This window comes from Oxyura jamaicensis, chromosome 17 (assembly GCF_011077185.1).
Source record: "Oxyura jamaicensis isolate SHBP4307 breed ruddy duck chromosome 17, BPBGC_Ojam_1.0, whole genome shotgun sequence".
Classification (NCBI taxonomy): domain Eukaryota; kingdom Metazoa; phylum Chordata; class Aves; order Anseriformes; family Anatidae; genus Oxyura; species Oxyura jamaicensis.
The window spans coordinates 508581-524226 of record NC_048909.1 but is presented as its reverse complement, the minus strand read 5'-3'; the positions used below and the strand labels follow the sequence as shown (position 1 = coordinate 524226).

The window sequence follows — 15646 nt, the reverse complement described above, 5'->3', positions numbered from 1 at the left end:
GCGGCGCGGACCCGCCGCAGCCTGGCCCCGCATGCCCGGGCGCGCGGGGTAGCGGCGGCCCGGCCCAGGCGGCGGCGGCGGCGGCGCCGTCCATGCGGGGCGTGAGGCGAGCGGGGCCGGCGGCAGCATGAGCCAGAGCGAGGTGTCGCCGTGCGCGGCGCCGCCGAGCCAGCGCGTCTTCCAGGAGGCGGTACGGCGCGGCAACACCAAGGAGTTGCAGTCGCTGCTGCAGAACATGACGAACTGCGAGTTCAACGTGAACTCCTTCGGGCCCGAGGGGCAGACGGCGCTGCACCAGTCCGTCATCGACGGCAACCTGGAGCTCGTCAAGCTGCTGGTCAAGTTCGGCGCCGACATCCGCCTGGCCAACCGCGACGGCTGGAGCGCGCTGCACATCGCCGCCTTCGGGGGCCACCAGGACATCGTCCTCTACCTGATCACCAAGGCCAAATACTCCGCTGGCGCCCGGTGATGCCGCGGGACCGCCCCGCCGCCTTCCTGACATGTCAAAGCTGCTCGGACTCCGTGGTTTTTGTGGTTTGTTTTTTTTTTGTTGTTGTTTTGTTTGTGGTTTTTTGATGATTTTTTTGGCAAAGAAATCTGGGGCCCCGCAAAGATTTACTGAAAGCAAACAAACACACCGCCATTTACCTGCTTCTATTTTTTTTTTTCCAAGAGTTGTTTTCCTACTGTATTTTTTTTCCATCTACCTCGGCTGCACTCACAGTATTCACGGTTTCAGTTTGACATCTGGTCAGATGCTTCAAAACGGTTGTTCCCCCCCTCCCTCCCCGGTACTATTTAATCCTTTCTCCCCTCTCTTCTAACCCCCGTGGTGGCCTGTCCCTCGATTTTAAAGTATTCTGGCTCAGAAACGAATTCATTTCAACACCTCCCCAGATGCACCCACGTCGCCGGGCGGTGCTTTCCCCGGAGCCAGCTCCGACCACGCCGGGACTCGGCGCCAGCGCCCGGGCAGGTGGCTCCCGGCGGCCGCCGTCCCCGCCCCGGAGGGGGACACGCGTCTCCTCCGGCAGGCTTCGCCCAGTGTCTTCCTACTGCTCGGTTTCATTTTTTTTTTTTGATGCAACTCCATTGGAATATGACAGACATGGTTTTCTCGCCCTGCCTGATTGCTTTTTGTGTGTGTGCTGTTTTTTTTTTTTTTTTTTTTTTTTTTTTTGTGTGGGTGTCCGAAGAAAGTCTGCATCCTCAGCCAATTCTTGAATCCATTTAGCACACGTGAGATCACAGGAAAAGACGTTGAATCCTTCCTTCTCCTTTTGTGTGTAAAGGAAGGATTAGTAAACCCTGAACTTTTCTTTTTATAAAAAAGTGAAATAAACTCTAGAGGCAGAGGATTTGCTTTTGCACAGAAAAGGGGCGCGAGCGCTCTCTGCTGCCTAGAGAGATGCCTGAAAACTACTGAGAAATAGTTTGGGAACTTTTTTCTTTTGGTGAAACTTGGATGAAACTTGGATAACACTTCTCAATGCAGAATGATTCACTTGATATATGTAGTCACCTGCCTTTTATACTATATATATATATATATATGTCTAAGTATATATATATTTATAAAAGAAAGGGAGGAAGAAGAGAAAGCCACCCTAAGTCGCATTTTGAAGTGACTGCACGTATAATTGCAATGCTGCTTTTTATTGCTATGGCACAAGAACATCCATTTGGAAAATGCGGAAAATTTCAGAAGTCTCCTCTCTTCCCCTGGTCTTTCATCCCTTTTCTGTTCGTCTGCACTAAAACCAACCATATCACTGCCATCTCCCTGCTCTTTCGTCTCTTACTCCCTTTATCCAAACCATTACAATTAAAAAAAAAAAAATAGTTACCTGCTGTTTTTTTGGGTTGTGTCTTAACTATTTATCATGTATGTATATATTTGTGGGTGAAGTTTGTGAGGCTGGTTTTTGTTTGAAGCTGGTGGTGAGTGTTTCAAAATATGGTTTGGGAAATGTTTTTTTTCCTAGTCTCAAAACTAAAACCTTGAGTCTGCCATTGTTATTTCCCATTGCACTGAATATTCTGCTTTGTCTCTGGTTTCACCTGCAGTTTTTGTTTCTTCCACTTCAACAATTTGAGATAAGTAAAAAGCTCCAGATTCAAAACAGAAAAAGGAAAAAAGCCCTGTCGCAAGTGTCTACTGTTAATGCTGTAACTTGCAAGGAACTGCTTAGCTGAAGTCTTTTCTGTGAGCCTTGAAGGTGGTGTCCAGCACTTCCACTGGTGCTTCTGTGTAATAGTTACAGGGTGGGAACAATATCTTTTCTAGCAAGGTTTTATTGCTGTTACCAGATGGTTGCACATTTTTTTGACTAAATGAATTTGCCACAATGAAATGTCATAACATTTATGACATAATATTAAAAAAGTGTATTTTAAAGCCAAGTTCTAGATGGATTTTTAAAATGAAATCTTGGTTATAAACCCAGTCTAAAGGGAGTTCTGTCCAGTGTTGTAAAGACAACATGATGTAACCCATATTTATATTTTTATAAAATACCTATTAAGACTGTGAATCTCCTGTGTGAATTGCTGAGTGAGTTTAAGAAAAGTATTGTTCCTTTCCAGCTTCCTGGAGCTTTAGACACGCTGAGTTTTTGGAAATTGTATGTCGGGGAAGGGGGTTTGCTCTGAAATTGTGAGTTGATGTATTTTTACATCCCTTTGTATTTTACTGAAAAGCTGCTGCCCTTCCTAGTCCCTAGAGTTTCAATTTTCTATGCAACCCCCACACCCTGTCTCTCTTTATCTTGAGAAGTAAAAGGGATGCAGATTGATTCAAATTGAAATGAGGGTCCCCCGCCCCCCTTGTTGGCTCATAGTGCTGCTGACCCTTCACGCCAAAACGGGGAGTACAAGAAAAGAGGCAGGTGGGGGAGGCTCTTTCGTGCATGACTGGTCACCTTATGGCAGTCATCTTTTTAATTATTATTATTATTTTTGTAAGAAGAATATATTGATAATGTCAGTGAAATAAGCAGACATTGAAGCTGATGCACAGATTGCTCCAGAAAGGAGTTTTTCTGTAGATTTTTCTTTAGATGCGAATACCTTTTTTAATTATGTTAATTAATGTTAAGAATTTTTAGGCTTATATTGAAGCTGTATGTGGGTCACTATATGATCATTTCTAACTGGATAAAGTCTGTACAGTACAGCATATTCCTGAGTGTATGATATAGACGTGTAGCCCCAGAGTGCGAAATTTATAAATAAATTTTTCATTGATCTTTTTATAAAAAATGTCTCTTCTGTTTGTTCTTTCCCATGCATGGGGCTGAGTGGCAACTGTGATGTGGGTGGTGGGTCCCTGGCTCTCCCTTTAAGCTGCTGTGTTCTCCTTGGGGCCCCTGGGGTGGCCATGACCTGTGCTGGCAGCGCTGCACCATGGGGTTTGATGCATCCCTGAAGAAAGCTTGCAGGGCTGGTGGGTTGGGGACTGTGCGTCCGGGGCTCTGGTTTCCCCATCCCAGCCTCAGCAGCAGCTGAGGGTGCTGGCTCGGAGTGCAGCCTGGCACTAGGCCAAGTGCTTGGGGTTTGGGCCTCAAAATCAGCCCCTGCCCTGGGAAGTGAGGCAGGACCCCCCTGCACCTCAGCTCACACTGACTTCCCTGGACCAGTGGTTTTGGGGTCTGCAGCCTCAGCCTAGCAGGCTGAGTACCTGCAAACCCTCCTGGGCTTCTTTACTGCCCTTGGTGAGGTGGGTGAGGTAGCCTGGTCACCTCCCAGCCTTCGATGGGCCCCCGGGCTGTGACGATGGGGCCATTGTCATCAGACCAATGTCTACTCCAGCAGCCCTCCATGGGGTGAGGGGCAGCATCACCAAAGGCGTCCCCAGTCTTCTCCCATAGATCAGGGCAGACTGAGCCCTGCACCTTTGGAGGCACCCAGGGCAGGATTCAGCTGTACAGGGAAGTGGGAAAAGCAGCATCAGCCCCATGCTTGTATCACTGGGGGCAGGGTGCAGCAAGCCTCCAACACCAGGGTAATTTAGGGACCAAGCTCTTTCCATACAGATAATTGTACCAGCTCTGGCAATGATCAGATCCTCTGGAAACGCGCCATGCCTAGCCTGATGCTGTGTGTTGGAGTGCTGCTGGCAGGATTGAAAATGCTCTGAGTAACCCTAACAGGCAAACCCTAATGTGGGTGTCTCTTTCTGCTCCCAGGTAGTTTCTGGAGGCGCAGAGCCTGCTGGGCAGGGTGAGCTTTAAGGTACTACATAGCAGCTTAGCTGTGTGTGTTCTCTGCTCATACCTGATTGACAGAACAAAACCTAAAGTGGGGTCACAGCTGTGACTGTGGGCACTGCTTCGCTCCACACAAATCGGGTGCTGGGGCAGCCCCTGCAGTGAGACATGCATATGCCCATCCCCCTGCCCACTTTGCCATCCCCAGCAGTGCCTCTGTTTGAGACAGTACTGCTGGAAAATAAATAAATAAATAAATAAATAATAAAATTAATTAATTAATTAATTAATTAATTAAATCAGGGGCTATTTTATTGCTGTAGAGAGAAACCTGGGGCTTTTCATCATGCACCTTGTCCCGTGTCTTTTGGCCAGCTGGGCTGTGCAAACCATGAGCAAAAGGACTGTTTCCCAAGGAAATGCAGCATTTCTGTGCAAATCTTGTCTCTTCCCATGGAGCAGGCTGGGGCCTCCAGGAGCCCCTTTGCAGGAGATTTTGGCTGGTCAGTGAATACAAATTGCATGCCCCTGGCTGCCAGCCCAGCACCCGCAAAGCCACACTGTGCCCTGGGCTTGCATGTGCACAGCCACCAAGGTGGCCCCGAGCAGAGAGGAAGCGCCGAGGCCAAGGGTGCAGTGGAGCTGTGCACGGGGACATTGACAGTGTAGGGCTGGCAGTGCTCAACACTGGGCTGAGCCCCCGGCCCCGCTGCAGCACCCGGAGCTGCCCCGCTTTGCGGCACTTGTCTCTAAAGAAACCTAGTCCAAGAAATCTAGGAACTCCAAAGGCTTTATTTCTTTTTATTTTCTTTTCTATTTTTGTTCCAATAAAACAAAAATATTGGAACGTTTTGTGTTGTAAGCACATTCTTCTGGCATTTTTGTGTGTCCCTGGCTGCATGTTATTGTCTGCTGGCCACATTACGTAGGTTCTGTTGTTCCAAGAGAAACCAAAGAAAGAATCTGAACTTTCAAGTGCTTCCTGCCATTGTCTTTTGCTTTTGTTTGTGCTACTGACTCCAAAACAGATGGATCGGTCTCCCCTTCATCCACAGGGGTGATGGGAAGTCAACACAGCCCAGAGAAGTTTGACAGCTTTGTCTTCTCTTATATTCCCCTTCATTCGTCAAGCCCAGACATCAGAGCTGAATCGAACAACGCATATGGATGGGGGGGGGGGGGGGGGGGGGGATTTTATTTGAATTTCAGGGAGCTTAACACAGTAAGTAATGAATGAGAAAGAAAGACAGCAAGTGAGCGAGCGAGAGGGGACGGGCTGTAATCAAAATTCAGTACATTTTAAATAGATGCTTTGTTGGCATTTGTATGACTATGATAATGCCACAGCCTAGAGATCCGAATAGGAGTTACCTTTTTAAAAATCACAATTGACTACTGTTCAGTGCCAGGGAGGAGACAGCAACTCAGTCTGGCTGGACAGGCTCTTCTCCCTTCCAGCTGAAACATTTTGCTACTTCTCGATGCATTCTTCACTGGATCCCCATGAGTGGGGTGAAACCCCTTAGCATGAGCATAAGTGGGTGGTAGGGTGGTCACAGCACACTGCTGTCAGCAGCACCAGAGGTCCAGAGCACATCATATGGGACCCTATGTTCCACAGGATGCTTTTGTTTCAACCCATTTTACTGTGACCCAAAGCCTCTGTAGTGTTGGGTACTGGGATTGAGCCACATTTGGCTGCGAAGCTCCAGGTCCTTCCTGGGCTGTGGCTAAAGCTGGTCATGCCACACCTGTGGTGAGATCTCTGCAAGCCTCTGTGCCCTAATATCACTGGCACTCTGAAGACCTCCATGCTTGGGGGGCTGTGTTGTCCTAGGGGTGCTCCCAGGCCTGTGACAAGGTCTGGCAGGGCTGCACATGAACTGCGGGTGGCCCCCACTTCTCTTTGATGGCAGTCAGCATCCCAGGGGATGACAGTGCATCACCATGTCATGTGGGCAGGAGGAACATCTCTTCTCAGCAACTCTCCAGCTGCTCATTAGGGAGAGGTGACCTCTGGGTCTCACAAAGAAGCAGAGATTTGGGTGTAATGTAGTTTTACATTGCACGTACAGGTTGCTTCATGTTTTCAGGTTTCTCTTGCTGACTAATGAAATGCCCAAGCAGGGCAACATCCTGGTTTGGCTTGCTCTGGGGAGGGCAGTGGATGGGGATTGGGTCTGGAGGTGTGGAAGGCTGCCCAGATGGAGGAATTACAGGGGGGATGGCTGGAGACACTTGGAGGGACAAAGGATGGAGGGATGACTGTCTGGGAATAAAAGGATTGATGCGAATGAATGGAGAGATGGAGGATGAGGGATGGGGACAGGGTGGCTGATGATGGAGATACAGATGGGTGGAGGAATGGACAGAGGGAGAGCTGGACAGCTGGGTGAGTGGCATGATGGGGAACAACTTGCTTGGACTGTTGCTGGGACAACTGCTTGCGCTGGAAACTCTTCATTTGACCTGAATCCAACACACTTGATGCCATTCTCTGGCTGCTGCTTTTTAAGAAGAAGTTCCCCAGAAGGGGCTTCCCCTTTCTGCACCATGGGCACTCCACGCCTGACCTGGGCAGCAGCTCTGGCAGCCCATGGGTGCACAGACAGGCACAGACACCCGGACATCGGCTATTCACTGCAGTTCCTCCAGCATGGCTGCGCCGGCTCACGGAGCTGCAGCCAACCTTCTCTAGGCACCTACTCTCTAAGTCCATCTTTGCCCCTGGTCCAGCCCAGCACCAACCAGCCCCATGCTGCACTCAGGCAGGCTTGATGGGACATCTTATTATACCAGGCTCTCCCCAGAGCAAGGCCACATGCTGCAGGAGTGGTGTGGTGTTCCTGCACACCTGATTTCTTTCACTGATGCCTAAAGTACTTGGTCTGAGAGGCCAGAAGGCTCTGCCAGGGACAGGTTTGCAGCACACTGTGGAGGCTTCCCCTGCTGCCCCATCCCATGCCCCACGGAGAGCAGTGGGGTCTTGCAGCAGTCCCAGACCTTTGGGGGATGCCAGTTGCTGCAGCATGTACTGGAAATCCCCCGAGGCTTGAGACCACCTCTGGGGACCCCACAGACCCAACTGCCCAGCACAGACAGGGGCTGGGGGTCCCTAATGCCAGCAGGAAGGGGGCTCCAGGCTGGGGTTGGCTGCAGGGTGGGGGCACAGCGAGCCAGAGCAGCACACATTGCCTTGCACCACAGCCCCAGGAGCAGGTCCTCAGTGCCCAGCACAGCACCCGCACACACGGCTGTCCCTAGCGGGTCCTCGCATTTCACCCTGCTCACATTTTCAGCTACGGTGACAACGCTGAGCCTCTCCCCCCCGGCCCCCCCCCCGCCCCCCCCCGCCCCTCGTGTCCCTTTCCCCCCCCCCCCCCCCCCCCCCCCCCATTCAAAGCCCCTGTCCTTTTAAGCTATTTTTTTCCCTCCTATTCATTTCCCGGACGCCTCTATCCTTTTCTCTTGACTAGCCCCTCTCAGGGAGCAGCTGCTATGCTAATAAGCATGAGGCAGAAAAGGGAGAGAGCCTTTGCAGTGGCTGGGGAGGAGAGAAAGACCCCGAGCCCTCCAAATGCTAAATAAATCCCGGGCTGGAACAGCACCCCTGAACAAAGAGGCCTGGCCTCCCCCCCTTCCCCTCTTCCCAATTCCACCACCTTTTCACATTCAAATCCATTAAACAGCGAGCAGAAAGACCCCGCGTATTCATAGCATTGCATTAAAGAAAAAGCCCCGTGGTCCTTCTCCATGCCGGGCGGTGGAGGGAAGGCCTCGCACCCACCGTGCTGCGCAGGCCCCATGGCTGCGGCCAGCTGGGGAGCTGCCATTTGAGGCAGAGGAGAGACGAAAGGGCCCCGGGCACTGGGCAGGGAGAGGCCCGTGTCACAGCTTGGCATCCCCACCTGGGACTGCTGGGCTCCTCCGTCAGGTGAAGCTGAGGGGTTGGGGCTGTTAGGAGGTGGGGACCCCCTGTGTCTCTGAACTGTCAGCAGGGCCAGCACTGGGCAGTGTGATGGCAGTGACAGGGCTTGGGACACCCAGGTGATGTCCCACAGCCGATCCCAAGGGGCAGGAGGTCTTGGAGGATGGTTGAGGAAGGAGAGGCCAGGCACAGCCAATGGTGACCATGAGATACCCACCAGCCCCCACCACCTCTGCCTGACTGCAGCTGGTGTTCACCCAGCCAGACAGGAGCCTTGTGCTGATAACAGAGACCCCTCTTGCCAAAATTGGTGGGTCTGTACCTGTTTTGCCCTTTTTGCCCTGGAGTCAGAGCAGTTTTATCGTGCACAGACCTCAGCCCTCATACCCCAAGTAAGAGAAACGTGGGCCCTCACCACAGCCCCTCTCAAGTACATCCAGCCTTTGCGTGAAGGCACTGGGGACAAGTGTCCCTAGTTCCCTGTGGACCTCTGATGTCTGCTGCTGGCTGCTGCCTGCCCATTTTGGTGAGGAGGACCCTCTACATGGCACAGTTGTGGTGCATGTGCCATGCAGAGAGGATCTCCTCTCGCCACTGTGCAATAGCATGACATGAGCCAAGTCCACCTCTGGAGCTGAGTCAAATTCAGGCTGTGGGGTCACACTGTGGTTCTCCCACCACAGCCCAGGACGGGGACCCCACTGCTGCCCACATGGCACAGCCTGTTTATGGGAGCCAGCAGGAATCAAATGGGGCAACCGCACACCACACACAGCCTCAGACAGCAGGCGTGAATGACCGTTTTCTGTGCAGGGATTTGCAGGTCCCAGTGTGCTCCTATGCAGGTGAACATGTAGGTAGGTTCCATAGCTGTCGAGTCTGGTAGCACCTGAAGGGATGTGGCTCTTCCTTGAAGGAGGAATAGATGAGCATGAGCATTTTTCTCATCTCTTTTCTAGGGCAGAAAAGGAGATGCAGCTCTAGAAGGATTTCATGTTCTTTAGTCACAGGTTTCTGATAGAGGACACCAGCACCTGGGGCTTTTAGTGCCAAATATTGAAAAGTGTGTTTAAATCATGAGGAGGCAGCAATATCTGGGAGCCAGCATGTGCAGCTTGGTCAGTGAGTGGGATTCAGCTCCAGCCCTGGAGTGTCCATCTGAGATGGTGCTTGGGCTCCTCAGGGTGCTCCCTTGGGTGCTCCTAGCAGCATGGGATCCCTGGGATGCATTCAGAGCTGATGTTTTGAGGCTGTCATGCTTTGCTGACCCACCTTGTCCCTGTTCCACACTGCAGATCTCCAGCTTCTTGGCCTGGAAGCATCTTGCTGGACTCCACCTGGGATGTACTTCACCAGAAAACAGAGCTCCCTGGTATGTATGTCAGCAGGGACTCAGCGATGTTTCCAAGAACAGCCTCCCCCATCCTGTGAACGAAACCAATTCCATCCAGAAACTGTCAGCCTCAAACTCCCAATTAATGAAGGACAGGGGCATTTCCATCCTACCATTTGTAACCCCTGTATGCAAGCATGAAGGCCCAATCCAGCACACTGACAAAGCAGAGCCACTGACAAAGCAGAGCATGATGTGTTGCTCCAGCTTTGCCATCACTGAACCAGCCTTGACTTGGGCAGAGACAGGCACCAGTCCTGTACTTCCCAAACCAGGTGACTCAATTCCACCCGCACAGAGCTCCTTGCCTGACACAAGACACCTGGAGGGTCGAGTAGGTGTTGAGGGTGCAAGAGGCATGGAAAGCCTCAGATGTGACAGCACATTCCTGCTCCTGGGTGACTTCCCATGGGTTTGGTCAGTAACAGGTACCCTTGCAGTCCCCTTACTCCCAGTGTGACCCCGAGTCCATGCTCCACTATCTCACTCAGCTCCAGCCCCTCCCAAGGACCAGCTCCAGCAGCAAAATCCACCCTGCTCTGGACCAGTCCTTGGAGTAGTCTGAGGACCAGAGTGGGACCATCATGCACACACTGGTGGCTAGATGTGGGAGGGATGAATGCAAACCACCTCAGACTGCATAGCCATGAGAAATGCTGAGGAGGACAAAGAACACGTTGGTTTTTTGGGGGGGTCTTCTACAGCTGAGAGGACATGGTTGATGGGCAGTGGGGCACCACCACCTCTGATGCTGAAGCTGTGCCTGCAAATACCCCAGCCCTTCTCCAGGAGGGCAATTGTCCACCTCACACACCAGTTCAGGCTCCAGCCTTTCTCTGAACACTGAAATGGTAAAGCTTGTTTCAGACTCCAACCCTGCAAGATGGGGCCCATTGCTCTGCTGGGTTGCGAGCCACCTCTGACCCTGCTGGAGACCTGAATCACCCCACCTTGCCTCCAGGCTTGCCGAAGAGCTGCTGCAGGCTGCCAGCTGCCTCCTCATCCCCGCAGGGCTGCCTCAGGACACAGCGGCTCAGGCTGGGCTGCCCGACCCCGGGGACTCGCGGGTGCCCCGGTGGGGCAGGACCTCCACGCAGGTCTACCTGTGGCGGCAGGTGGGGAGGGGGGGCGGGGCGGTCTCTGCGGGCTGGCTGGGGAGAAAGGGCCCTGCTTAGCAATGCAGGAATGCAGTGGGCTGAATGCGGCGGGGCGGGTCTGATCTGGTGCCCCACTAAGCCCCCATTCTTTCCCAGCCGGTGCATCTCGTATTCAGGCTGCCTGCTCCTAAGCAGAGTGTCTTTAATCCTTCCCTTGTCTCCTCCATTCCCTTTCAGGCCTTCGGCCAATGGGAAGGGGATGAGCAGCTCTCTCCAGGAAGGAAATTAAAAGCGGGGAGGAGGTGGGGAGGAGGAGAGCGCGGGGAGGGGGACTTGGACGGGGAGACAATCCTGGAGTGGAGATGCCAGTCATCAGGGTCTCAATAGCCCCATTCACCCTGCCCAGCCACACAGAAAATCAGGGTCACCAGGATCCATGCCCTGCCTGGAGACAACTGTTGCTTTATTCTTTTTAATTGCTGGAAAACGCAGAAAAGTTCACTTGTGTGTGTGGCTGGCTCTGGTGGGGGCTGCGAGGGGGGCGCGGGCGGTGGTGGGGAGGGGACGGACGGGGCGAGACCAGCGCACAGCCAGGAGGGACACAAAAAGCTCCGCACGTGAGGGTGGAGGCTGCGACCCGGCACGGTGGAGGAGCCATCTGCACAGCCAGGGCCACGCCGTGTCGGGGACAGGGGTGTTTCACCCCCGGGCATGCCTGGTGAGGACCCCCAGGGCTGGAGGTGGAGGGGACAGCCCCACGGCCACCAGCAGGGGAAGGGCCTGTGCAGATATGCATGCAGGCAGATGGACAGATATCCCCACATCTCTGGGTATGGAGACGTCTCGGATGATTCTTCTGGCCAGGGACACAGGGAGAGGGCACCCACGCAGGAGGACAGGTCCAAGGCTGCCATCCGAGGGGTGGTGGATACGGGGGGCATTCTGGGATCAAGACACAAATGCCCAGGACTGAGCTGGGGCCAGTCCCAGGCTGTCCTCATCAGGAGCAATATGGGAGGTATCTGGTCCAGCCTTTGCAACCCTTTTGCTGAAGACTCAAATTCGCTTATCTGAAGAGTGTCAGAGAGATGCTGGCCATGCTGGTGGTCCCATCTGCTCTCATCCTGCAGCTCATCCTCAGCCCATAATGTGCTTCCAAGCATTCTGTGACCAGTAGCACACAAGGCAGCATCCTCAGGTTTATGTGATACCATGGCTCATGCTCCATCACCTCACCCACCCTATACAAATCCTCTTGGCTGGCATGCCACTGGCAAGTCCAGTGCAAGGTGCTGCAGGCAGCACCTGGCAGGGTTGGCCAGCCTCCAAAGCAGGGGAGATGCCTGCTGAGGCCCAGAGACTGTCCTCTGTCAAGGCCAGGATGAGGGACCTAAAAAACCTCAGGGTAGGAGCAGAGCCCCTGAGTGAAGGAGCACCCAGTGGGCATGAAGGAAGAGGAAAAGGAGGAGGAGAAGGATGAGGTTGAGGCCAAAGAGGATGAGGAGGACAAGGACAAGGTTGTGGAGCACATTTTTGCTCCACTGGAGTGCATTTGCAGCCCATGCTGCTCAGGGCAGAGGGGTGCAGGACACATCACCCCCCAAAACCCAGCCCATGTTCAGCATGTGCCTGCAGCCCCACTCCCTTCCTGGCAGATGTTATTTTAAAGCTATAAATGCAGCTATTTTAAAACCATAACTTGACCAGTCCTGATCAAATGAAAGCAGAGGTCTTCCTCAGGCCACGGTCTGGGTAGAGGTAGACAGGAACACAACCACATCTGGGAGACAAAAAGGCACCTGGGAGACAAACCAGGCCCAGGGTGTTGAGAGCATACGGAGAAGGACATGAAGAAATGCAGGCTGATGATCCCTGACACTGCCAGAGAGTGGCCTAGGAGCCAGGGTAGAACTGCAAATGCTTTCATAGTGGTGCTGGAAGCATAAGAGGAAACAAAGAACTTGGCATCACCCAGCGGCATCCTGCACTGGGCCAAGAGAGACCTGGTAGAAGGAGGCTAACCAACAAGTGGTGTCCTGGCTACCAGCTTCATAGGAGTGACAGAGGAGGGGTACAGATGGGAGGTGGTTTATGTAGTGTGAAGCTGCTCAAAATATAGCAGGGAAAGAGTGCATAAAGGAATCCTTAGAGGTGAAAATCCCTAAAAAAATATATATAAAATTCAGATTGCACATGATGAGAACAGTAAGGTATCTAGAAATATGAAGTGATTCCAGAGAACATGCAAGGTGGGATGTTTATGGTGGGACATCACTCCCCCCATGTATAGACTGGCTTCATCAAGACAAGATGTAGAGATACAGTTTGCGGATGCAGTAAATGAAGCCTCTTGAACCTATAACCCACAAGAAAAAGATGCTGTTCTGGACTGGATCTTGAGTACTTGGGACCTGGCAGAAGAGATGGTGGGGGAACTGCACCATACTGAAAAACACAGCACTACCAGGCTTAACAGTGCGGTGAGATAGAGGTATACCCTATAACAAGTTCAGGAAAAGGAGCTATGTAGAATTCAGGAATACTACCCAATATCCCATCCCCAAATCTCAAGGTCCTAGAGATAGACGGAGGGTATTAAACAAGCGTGAGAAGCTTGGGTAAAATGTGTGCCACAATTCAGAAGGAAAATGAAGGGCTAAACCCCTTCCTGGGGTTCTGTGAGAGTTAAATGATGGTGCTACGGAAAATGCTGATGTTTCAGAAACAGAAATCTTGCCTAGGAGAGGGAAAGCCCACAAAATGTGGCATGTCAGCTGAAATCAAGAGACTAAAAAGCTAAAAATGAATGTGCAAGAAAAGATGTTATAGCTGGTTGAAGAATATCCCTTAATCCATTAAGAGCAGAAAGACAGCTAGGGGCTGGGGAGATGCCCAGGTTGTAAATGGATTTTTGGGATGCTAAGGCCACAAGGAGAAGCAGCCCAATGTTTTTCTTTCTTGGACAAAGGTGGTGAGGAAATTCCCAGGCCTGGTACACTCACTGCAGCCGTTGCTCAGAAGACAATTGCCAGAACAATTTGAAGTAAACACAGAGCAAGGCCCAGACTGGTGGGATGAACTGTCATCCCAGACAGATGGCTCATACCTGGGAGGAACACAAATGTTAAAACATGGAGGTGCTGGCTACAGCATGATACCTTGTCTTACAGCCAGGCAGCAGGCTGGTGGATGGTGAAAATTTTACCTCTATAAAGAGGATGCTGACAGCTAAAAACTGTAGACTCTCCTTGCTGTATTACTAGTTAGAAAGCAGAGTCCATGCAGAAGGTGGGTCTATGCTGAGCATGTGGCCCCTTTCTGCCAGGTAAATCCTCTTTGTCCCAGAGAGGATCCAGAAGGCATCACCAGACTGGATTTTCAGAAAACTTCTGATGGTGCACCACACCAGAAATTATTAAAGAAAAAAACTTGCTGTGGGAGCAGAATGGCTGTTCTGTGAACTCAAAGGTGGTTGAGGGATCAGAAGCAACACATAGGGCTGAACAACCATTCCTCAGGATGGAGGACACTGGGTCCCCCAGGGGCCAGCCCTAGGGCTGGTTTTATATCTGACATCTTCATCTATCCCCTGGAGAAGGGAGTGAACAGGAAAATCTTCAAGTTCACAGATGACACTTGGGTCTTCTGGATAGCAAAATACTGTTCGTGGCAAGGAGTTTCAAAAAGACCTTGCAAAAACAAGGACGAAGAGGTAGGAGGTAAGTTTTGGTGTAGAGAAATGAAGGTGATGCTTTAAGGGAGAAGTGATCAGAGCAAGGCATTGGCATGGAGCTCAAGACAGGTGGCTATACTCAGGAGCAGAGCTGGGAGCCATCACTGACCTAGTTTCAGAGAACTGTTAATTGGCAGAGCAGCCCAAAAAATAAATAAATAAATAAATAAATAATCAATCTGCTGTGTAATCAGCAAAGTCTTGGGAACAAGATGGCAAGTGTTTTGACACTGTAGAAAATCTTGGAAAGACTTACCTTGGGATCTGTGTGCTTGAGCTCCTGTTTCCACAGCTGAAGAAGGAGATGGGAAGTCAGCTTTCTTTGGACCTGCTTTGGAATAACTGATGAGATTAAATACCTGTTGTATGAGAGGGGACTGGAAAAGCTGAGACCTTCTGCCTTGAGAGAGGAGAGCCAAGAGCAGATATGACTGAGGCCTGCAAAATCGTGAGGGTGGTGGACAAGCTGAGCATGAAATTGTAACACTCCAGCAGTCCTTGGAGTAAGGAGTGCTGGCAGGAGATAGGTTGAAAATAGAAAAGATAAAACTTTTGAACTTCCAGGGCTTGTTGCCACAGGGAGTAGGGGAGCCAGATAACACTGGCAGGTTCAGAAAGGGACTGGATGAGCTCAGTGAACAACTGGTTTCAAAGGGACAGTGGAAGGATGAGGCAGGGATGCCCCCTCTAATGCTTTGATTCATGGTGGATGCTGGAGAGCAGGAGAGTGGAGTCAGGCTCTTAGTATCTTATTTTTCCAGTGATGAACACTGCATCTTGGTGGCCTTTACCCTGCAGGGTCTGTCTGATGTTCCACAAATCCCCAGACAGCCACGGGAGAGTTGCGACACCTGCAGTGCTTGCAGGAGAGGGGTCTGAAACTGAGTGGGTGTAAAAGGGAGGTTTGAGTCAGAGCAGTGGGGCCAGGGGGCGTTCCGCAGGAATTTCATGGCGGTTTCTCCCTGGATTTGGTTTCTGTCCAAACCGATCTGAAACTAACATGCTGGCCGCCCTTCCTTGCCAGCTGGCAGCAGCCTGTACCCCACGGATCCCGCAGGGTCCCTGCGGCCCCGAACCCTGCCAGAGGGCCCCGTGGGCACCTCCTGCGCTGGAGCCGTGGCTGCCCCAGGGCCGCTGTGCGCAGCCCCAGCAGCCGGTGCCCGCGCGGCCTGGCTGCGCCCCAGGCCCGTGGCGTGACGGGACGGGGCCGGCTGCCGGCCGTGCCCGTGGCGGGGCAGAGCGGCGAGCAGGGAGCCCGCCCGCAGCCACGCGCTGCAGCCCTAC

The 15646-nt window shown here is 52.2% G+C and overlaps 1 protein-coding gene across 1 annotated transcript; it reads left to right on the top strand.

Annotated features, from left to right (window-relative positions):
* The first annotated feature begins 6 nt into the window (after nt 1-6).
* Nucleotides 7-3264, top strand: NRARP (NOTCH regulated ankyrin repeat protein). Its single transcript, XM_035341998.1, has one exon. It carries the CDS (start codon nt 128-130, stop codon nt 470-472), a length of 345 nt encoding a protein of 114 aa, XP_035197889.1. The 5' UTR covers nt 7-127; the 3' UTR covers nt 473-3264.
* The last annotated feature ends 12382 nt before the right edge of the window (nt 3265-15646 follow it).